Below are 9,273 nucleotides of genomic sequence, written 5' to 3'. Positions count from 1 at the left end.
CACACACACACAAACACATGCACCCAACTCCCCACCCATCACACCCCACCTACCTTCCCCATTCCTGCCCAGAATCGCTGGTCCTAACAGGGCATAGAGGTGGAAAATCCCATGGGTTCTTTCACCAGAAAGCCTCTTATTGTCCTGTTCTGACGACCAGCGAGGCAAATGGGAAAAGATTGCCCTCCCCCTTTTGTCGCTCCCCGCCACACCAGGCTTGCTAGTGAGGATGGGACGCAGTCTCAGGCCCCACGCAATCCTTTTGCAAAGCCAAGAGGTGTGCGTGTTTTGTGTGTGTGTGTATTGTGTGTAGGGAGGAGGATTGGGGGTGGGATCCCATGACGTTACCGGCTCCGCCTCCCAGTGTATATAAGGGGCGCTTGGCGCGCAACGACCCCAAGCCGCAGCTTTGAAGCCTGAGCGACCGAACTCGGCAGCCCCAGCCCAACTCGGCTTAACTCCGTCTCACCGGACCCAGTCCGAGAGTCTTTGCTCCCTAGATTTGCAACAGCTATCTGGTAAGCGTTGGGGACTGACACGTGTGTCGGAGGGGGGACGGCGAGGGTCCCGGCGTACCTAGGATTCTCTGGCAACCATGGCATGCAGTTGCATCAACGGAGCCGTGACCTGTTGCTGGCTAGACCCCCGCCCCGGGAGTTAGGGCTCCCGTCTCCACCCCAGCTCCAGACCATTTCTAGATGGGGGCAGGAAAATCTGGGACCTGAGTCGGGGGGCATCGGGTGGAACCCTTCCTCTCTGCTGAGGGGAGAGTGCGAGCAATCTCCGGCTGCCCTGGGGCCTCTCTCGGGGCGCATCTCCAAATCTTTAGATGTCGAAGCCCCGCCTCGCTGTTGATGCTTGCAGGTCAGCCTAGCAGGGCGGGAGGAAGTAGGGGAACATTTGCTTACTCCCCTGGGCGACGGCAGCGCTAGTTGAGCCGTGTGGTCTTGGTGAGAAGGGATTGAATTGAGTCGGTGCTCACTTTTAATCTGCAGCGAGGTTGGTCCACTCTCCCTCTGGGCGGTCTGGGAGTCCTGTCTGTTTGAAGCCCCTGGGACAAGCCCCTGTTGAAGGCTCTGGGGCAAGCCCCTGGGTCGAGCTCGGTTTAATTCCCAAATAGCCACAGGCCATAGAACTGACATATTAGGTTTCAGGATTCCTGGGTTGAGATTAGGATAAACTCTATCGGTTCCCGGAAAGAGAAAGAGACCTAATATTGATTGAGCACTGACTAGGCACCAGCCACTCTACTTCAGGGGGCTTTCACCTGCCATTTCTGAAATTAGTCCTTCCAAAAATCTTGTAAGATATTGTATTTCCTACTTGTTAATGAAGAAACTGAGGTTAGAGGTAGAGTGGCTTGCCTTTGTCCCTTCCGTATCCCCCTCTCCATTTCCCCACAGCTCCTTTGCTTGGTGGAGTGGGTCTTGTAATGGGCTTTTAGAGCTTAGAGATAATGAGCCCTATTGAAGGGCTTTTGTCTTGTTTTTCACCAGATCCTAGCATCCTCATCAATTCCTGCTAGAATGCCGTGGCAAGCATTTCGCAGATTTGGTCAAAAGCTGTTACGCAGACGTACACTGGAGTCAGGCATGGCTGAGACTCGCCTTGCCAGATGCCTAACCACTCTGGATTTAGTGGCCCTGGGTGTGGGCAGCACATTGGGTGCAGGCGTGTATGTCCTGGCTGGTGAGGTGGCCAAAGATAAAGCAGGACCATCCATTGTGATCTGCTTTTTGGTGGCTGCCGTGTCTTCTGTGTTGGCTGGGCTGTGCTATGCGGAGTTTGGTGCCCGGGTTCCCCGTTCTGGTTCGGCATATCTCTACAGCTATGTCACTGTGGGTGAACTCTGGGCCTTCACCACTGGCTGGAACCTCATCCTCTCCTATGTCATTGGTGAGATATGGTGGGGAAGGGAGGGAACTGCAACAGCCAGCAAATGGGTTTGGGGTCAGGAAATCTGGGTGGAATGGTGAGGCCGAAGTATTCTTTATATTATTCACAGGACCTCAATCCCCCTAAATGTGTGGGTTAGTTGGGGGATCTGGGAGGGTTGAAGGTGTGGAGAGATTGGTCATTCTACCCAGTTCTGTCCTGGTTTCCTTAATTAAGTGAATGGGTTTTGTTCTTAAAAAGTAAGAATAGGCTGGGTGCAGTGGCTCATGCCTGTAATCCCAACACTTTGGGAGGCCGAGGCAGACAGATCACCTGAGGTCAGGAGTTCAAGACCAGCCTGGCCAGGATGGTGAAATCCCATCTCTATTAAAAATACAAAAGTTAGCTGGGTGTGGTGGCTCATGCCTGTAGTCCCTGCTACTTGGGAGGTTGAGGCAGGAGAATTTCTTGAACCTGGGAGGCAGAGGTTGCAGGGAGCCGAGGTTGTGCCACTACACTCCACCCTGGGCAACAAAGTGAGACTTGGTCTCAAAACAAAAGTAAGAATAGGTGAAATGGCAGGGATTTGTGTGAGCCTGGGGTCCAGGAAGAAGGGAACTTGACCACATGTTTCTCCCTCTGCCACACCAGGTACAGCCAGTGTGGCTCGGGCCTGGAGCTCTGCTTTTGACAACCTGATTGGGAACCACATCTCTACGGCTCTGCAGGGGTCCGTGGCACTGCATGTGCCCCAAGTCCTTGCAGAATATCCAGATTTCTTTGCTTTGGGCCTTGTGTTCCTGCTCACTGGTGAGGCAAAGAGCAGGGTATAATGGTAGGGGTTGGGCCAGGAGGGGCTAGGCCCTGGGGCCGGGGATAAGGATGGGGGATGGGCCTGAGAAGGGTTTGAGGGAGGTGAAAATGTTGGGGAAAAAGAAAAGCTGGGAAAGAACCTAGAGGCAGTGGGAAACAAAGCTTGGACTGAGGACTTTCTGAATGCATTTCTCCCACAGGATTGTTGGCTCTTGGGGCTAGTGAGTCAGCCTTGGTTACCAAAGTGTTCACAGCTGTGAACCTTTTGGTTCTTGGGTTCGTCATCATCTCTGGCTTCATTAAGGGGGACCTGAACAACTGGAAGCTCACAGAAGAGGACTACCAATTGGCCATGGCTGAAACCAATGACACCTATAGGTTAGATGATCACTCTTAGGAGCTGCAGAGTTGGGAAAATGAAGGGGAAGACAGGGATCTGTGCTGAAGGATTCTGGATGGGGATGGGGAAGAATGGGAGGCTGGGCTTTAAAGACCTAGCTAACTAGATTGGCATTAGAGAAAAGATACAGAATTGGTTGAACACACCCTTACTTTCTCCTTCCCTTCTTCCACTGTAGCTTGGGCCCTCTAGGCTCTGGAGGATTTGTGCCTTTCGGCTTCGAGGGAATTCTTCGAGGAGCAGCAACCTGTTTCTATGCATTTGTTGGTTTCGACTGTATTGCTACCACTGGTAACACAGTCATTCCATTCTCTTTGGGGCTTGGGCACAGTGTGTGCCCAGACTGCATGCAGACTGGGGTTGGTAGAGGAGTGGGCCTGCTTCCCTGATGCAGAACTTTGTACCCCTTCCTGCAGGAGAAGAAGCCCAGAATCCCCAGCGTTCCATCCCGATGGGCATCGTGATCTCACTATCTGTCTGCTTTTTTGCGTATTTTGGTGTCTCTTCTGCACTCACCCTCATGATGCCTTACTACCAGCTTCAGCCTGAGAGCCCTTTGCCTGAGGCATTTCTCTACACTGGATGGGCTTCTGCCCGCTATGTTGTGGCTGTTGGCTCCCTCTGTGCTCTTTCTACAAGGTCAGTGTCAAATGTTTGTTTTCTTGTGCTGTCAGAGTTTCAGGTTATAGCATTCAGTACCGGAGAATACCCCTAAAAAGGGCTGTGAGGGGAAGGTGGAGACTCCTTAAACATACAGGCTTTGGAAGAGAGATCTCAGTCAACTCATGCCACCCTGGGTGTTCTCCTCTCCAGCCTCTTGGGCTCCATGTTCCCCATGCCTCGGGTGATCTATGCAATGGCAGAGGATGGCCTCCTGTTCCGTGTACTTGCTCGGATCCATACTGGCACACACACCCCAATCGTAGCCACTGTGGTTTCTGGCATTATTGCAGGTAAAAAAAAAACCTCTTTCCCCTTCCCTTAGTTGTTTCACCAACTTCTTTAACTTTGCCACTCCCTTTTCTCATTTCTTGTTTCCTGCCAATTAATTTTAGCATTCATGGCATTCCTCTTCAAACTCACTGATCTTGTGGACCTCATGTCAATTGGGACCCTGCTTGCTTACTCCCTGGTGTCAATTTGTGTTCTCATCCTGAGGTAAGACTCTCTTCCTCTGCATACGGTGATTTGGATTTTTATTCTTGGATGAGGAATGGTGGGGATCTGTTCCTCTTTCCTCCTCTGCCTTCATCATCCCAATTATCTTTGAATATCTCACCCTGTCAAAAAGAACTTCCCTTAATGGTGATAAGGAAGGTTAAGCTGCCTGTGAGAAGATGGTAAAGTGAGTAAAAGTTGTTCTTAATACTGTCATCTTACTTTTGCCTCAGGTATCAGCCTGAACAGGAGATAAAGACTGGGGAAGAAATGGAGTTGCAGGAGGAGATGATAACTACTGAATCAGAGAAGCTGACCCTACGGGGACTATTTTTCCCACTCAACTCCATCCCCACTGCAGTCTCTGGCCAAGTTGTCTATGTTTGTTCCTCATTGCTTGGTGAGGAGTGGAATTTTTATCTGGGGTGGCCCTGAGGTCAGCGTGTTTGGGTGGAAGTGTGTGGCACTTGGTGGCTGAGGAAGAACTAGAGAGAGAGTGACTCTCCTTGGAATGGGGTTTCTAACGTCTTAGCATGTTGGTCTCAAGAGCTGGTTTCGATGTCTTTCAACTTGACCTTTGAAGCTGTCCTGCTGACTGCTCTTTGCCTGGTGCTGGCCCAGTGGGGAGTTCCACTGCTTTCTGGAGACGTGGTGTGGATTACAGTGGTTGTGTTGCTCCTGCTGCTCATTATTGGGATCATTGTGGTCATCTGGAGACAGCCACAGAGCTCCATTCCCCTTCACTTTAAGGTAAATGACCTCTCTCTTTTTTCCTTGCCAACCCACCTTGGGAGAATAGGCTTCAGACATCTTGAAAGTTTATAGATATTCTTTATTGAACATGAAAGGGAAGATATAGGAGGTACTTAGGCCAAAGACTTCGTCTCTGACCCTCTTTAGTTCCTTTCCAGTTCCATTTACCCGAACTGCAAATTCTCAGTCTCATGAGGCATGCTAAATGAGCAGCCACTGAAATACAGAGAACGAATAAGGGTTGGACTTGTCCTTTTCTGGCCTGCATAGGATAGGGATCTCTTTCTAGGTCACCCTGCCGTATGTACAAAGAATATTTTACTTTGTTTTCAGGTGCCGGCTTTGCCTTTCCTCCCACTAGTGAGCATCTTTGTGAATATTTACCTTATGATGCAGATGACGGCTGGTACCTGGGCCCGATTTGGGGTCTGGATGCTGATTGGTAGGTATCCACTTGGGAAGAGTAGGCTTCTTGGGTGTCCTAGCCCACCTCCTTTCCCTCTTGGTCTCAAGTAGGAGACCTATGAAGGCTTTACACCCCCACCTCACAGCTACATTTCCCCACTAGGTTTTACTATCTACTTTGGCTATGGGATCCGGCACAGCCTGGAAGAGGTTAAGAGTAAGCAACGCTCACGCAAGTCTAGGGCCAAAACTGGCAGTATCTATGTCCACAGAGTTTGATATCGTCACACCTAAATGCTGCCTGGTCCCCTGCACAATAATGGAGAGTACTCCTGACCCCAGTGAGTGCTTGCCCTCCCCTGTGATCGTGGTGGTGGATACTAATAGAGCTCTGTATGATGTGAAGGATATGTCTTTGCTATTTCTTGCCTGTTTTAACCTGTCTGCTTCTAAATGATGTCTAGCTGCTTACTAACTTTAAAAAATGATATTAAAAAAAGTAGAAAAAGAAACTGTGTCCTCTTTTTTGCTTGCTAGAGATGATGTAGAGCCCTACTTTAAGAGTGAAGAGCCTCAGAGAAGTGTCCTTTGTGTTTTCTCCAGTCACCACAAAAGCATCTGCTGTGCTTGCGGTGCTTCTTATTGAATCAGGGTTTGAGGAGGGTGGTGTAAGTAGGTAGCCATCCTGTCCAGTCACACTTAAAGGAATGGTCTTGAGATATGTTTTCCCGTCATTACACTAAGGGTTAGGTTCCAGATAAGTAGACAGCAACACTTGTATCTGGGATTTGAGGGTGGACTGTGAACACAACACTGACATTGGTTAGAGCCTGCACTGAAACCACTGGCTTCTGTTCCACCTCTTCTAGTTCGACCAGTCCCACACTCCTGTGGCTACCTGGGCAACAGAAATTTTGGCTGGGGTGTTTGGCACTGCTGGGAGGAGTAGGGGATAGTTGGGGGTTTTGGTAAGGGACCACATATATTAATATATGGATACTGACTGCCACAGAAGTAGCAGGGAAATAGAGGTCAGAGCTCTGTTCAGACCAAGAACTATTTATCCATTTATTCAACAAACATAGGTGAAGCTCCTATAAATTAGGTCCTGTCCTGAGTGCTGAGGGTACAAATGTGAATGAAACATAATCCCTGCCCTCAGGGAACACACAATCTTGGGTAGGAGACAAGCAGGTAAACATGACTACAAAATAATGTGATTTGTACCAGGGCAGTGCAGAGTGCTGTGGAAGCACAAAGAAGGACATGCTCGACCTGAGTCTGCAGTAGATGCTTAAGAAGTGGACTGAGGGAAGAGCTTGCTGTCAGTGTACAGTGTGCAAGAAACCATGGAAGTATGAAAAAACAGATTCAAATTGTGTTTGGGGTGTGGGATACAGCTTAATGTGGCTGGAGGGTAGCATATATGAAGCTGTGGTTTAAAAGGCTGTATACATGGCCTTGTATACTATGGAATTTAGATGTTATAAGTATGTGTGTGTTTGTGGCAAAAAAGGTGAGAAGGCCAGGTGCATTGGCTCAGGCCTGTAATTCCAACACTTTGGGAGGCTGAGGTGGTTGGGTCACTTGAACCCAGGAGTTCCACACCAGCCTGGGCAATATGGTGAGACCCCATTTCTACAAAAAATAGAAAAAATTAGCTGGACGTGGTGGTATACATCTGTAGTCCCAGCTACTTAGGAGGCTTGAGGTGGGAAGGATCCCTTGAGCCTGGGAAGTTGAGTCTGTAGTGAGGTGTGATGGTGCCACTGTACTCCAGCCTGGATGACAGAGTGAGAATCTGTTTCACACACACAAAAAAGGTGGGGAGTCACTGGACAACTCCAAGTTGGGGATGGTTGGATTTGTTAGTGTGAGTGTGGCAGCAGCAAGGAAGATGGCTTGGAAGTGAGTGGGGCAAGCTAGAGCAGGAAAATAATAACTACCATTTATTGAGTATATATTATATTCCATTACTCTGCATATAATCTTATTAAGTCCTTTCGATAACCCTATGAAGTAGATGTTATGGTAGTTATTTTTAGCAGATAAGGAAATAGGCTTTAGGTGAGAAATATGCTTTAGGTCACATAATGTAGAAAGGTCAGGGCCAGGAAAAGAAGCCCAGTTTTGTTTGACCCTGCAGCGTACACTCTAACTAACTACTATGCAACATTGCTAGCAGTAACTGGCTGCAGTCATTTGGGCAAAATATTTCAGAGTTTTGATCAGTTGAATGTAGGGGATAAAAAAGAAGTGAGTGACATCTGGGTAAAGTTTCTAGGTGAATGATCAAACCATTAACTAATATAAGGGAGCATTAGAGGAAAAGAATATTTGGAAAATAATAAATTCAGTTCCAGGTATGATGAGTTTATAAACATACCTGTGCTTTTAGCTTCATATATAGGAGAAGATATACAGGCCTACAATTGAAATTTGGAGCTAAGATAGAGGCCTGGGCTAAAGTTATAGATTTAGGAGTCAACAACTCAGAGGACATATATAATGTCATAGAGGCTGTGTGGGGCCAAAGGTGACCTTCAGGCAAACTAAACTAAACCAAAAGAAGAAAAGTATTTTGCAGCACAAATTGTATCATTTCCTTTATACACAAACAGCTCTTACAATCAATAGGAAAGAAATGAATAACCTCATAGAAAAATGAGTAAAGGATGTAAATAGTTTCCAGAAAAGAATATAAAACAAAAACAAATAGAAGAGGGATGCTCAACTTCACGTTAGTTCTTACCTTACAGACTGACAAACAAATTTAAATGATGAGGCAAAAGTGAGGTAAAAGAGAAAGTGAGGCAAAAGTGAGGGTAAACAGGCAGTCTCATGCATGATGATACTATACATTCTTGTAAACTTTTGTGGAAGGCAATTTGATGATAAGAATTAAAAACTCATTCCTTTTCATCTGACAATTCCACCCTACCACCTGAATTTTAAAATTTACATATATATAGGGAAGATTTACATACGTATAAGGATGTTTCCTTTTCTTTTTTTTTTTGCTTTTTTTTGAGATCCGGTCTCATTCTTAATCTGTTACCCAGGCTGGAGTGTAGTGGTGCAATCACAGCTCACTGCAGCCTGGAACTCCTGAGATCCAGGGGATCTTCCTAACTCAGCCTCTCCAGTAGCTGGGAAGCATGATTACTTTTATAGGAATTTTTTAAATTATAGGAATTTAAAAAATTTACATATGTATAAACATTTAAAAAATTTACATATGTATAAACATTTAAAAAATTTACATGTGTAAAAGGATGTTTACTGTGGCATTGTTAATATTTGCATAAAACTTGGAAACTCTCTAATGTGCATCGGCAAGAAACTAGTTAAACAAGTTATAATACGTTAATTCAGAGGAATACTTATGCAGCCATTAAAACATAAGAGAACTGTATGTGCCAATAGGTGATACGAAAGACCTTCAAGATACTCTGTTAAGTAAAAACCAAAACAACAAGTCACAAGGTGCAGAATGTTTGTGAAAGAACAAAAGAAAATGTATTTGTACGTTGTATTTTTTTCTCGAAAAATAAATAAGAAACTGTTGATCTCTGGTTTCTCTTCTGTACTTTTTCCTTTTTTTTTTTTTTTTTGTTCCCACTGAGTACGAACATTACTTTTTTCATTCCTTTTATAATGATCATAATAGTAAAAGATTAGGGGAACTCTAACATCTAAGGGATAGACAGAGGAGGGGGACTCAATAAAGGAGCTGAAGAGGGATGACTGAAAAGACAGGAGAATGGTATGGAAGTCTGGGGAGGAAAGAACTTTTCAGGAACGATGAATAGGCTATGCCCCAAGTCCACAATGCCAAATACTGCCTAGAGAGCCAAGGTAAATAAGAT

At 46.4% G+C, this 9,273-nt stretch overlaps 1 protein-coding gene across 1 annotated transcript; it reads left to right on the top strand.

The window, feature by feature from the left end:
* The first annotated feature begins 374 nt into the window (after window positions 1-374).
* SLC7A3 (solute carrier family 7 member 3) lies at window positions 375-5,912 on the top strand. Its single transcript, XM_032255877.1, has 12 exons — window positions 375-518; window positions 1,497-1,896; window positions 2,527-2,685; window positions 2,889-3,066; window positions 3,267-3,379; window positions 3,505-3,727; window positions 3,902-4,041; window positions 4,144-4,246; window positions 4,480-4,646; window positions 4,830-4,996; window positions 5,333-5,441; window positions 5,568-5,912. Exons 2-12 carry the CDS (start codon window positions 1,527-1,529, stop codon window positions 5,681-5,683), a joined length of 1,845 nt encoding a protein of 614 aa, XP_032111768.1. The 5' UTR covers window positions 375-518; window positions 1,497-1,526; the 3' UTR covers window positions 5,684-5,912.
* Window positions 5,913-9,273: the final 3,361 nt, after the last annotated feature.

Source organism: Sapajus apella, unplaced genomic scaffold (genome assembly GCF_009761245.1).
Source record: "Sapajus apella isolate SASKATOON/1434 unplaced genomic scaffold, GSC_monkey_1.0 scaffold91, whole genome shotgun sequence".
Lineage (NCBI taxonomy): Eukaryota > Metazoa > Chordata > Mammalia > Primates > Cebidae > Sapajus > Sapajus apella.
This window is presented reverse-complemented; position numbering and strand designations above follow the sequence as displayed.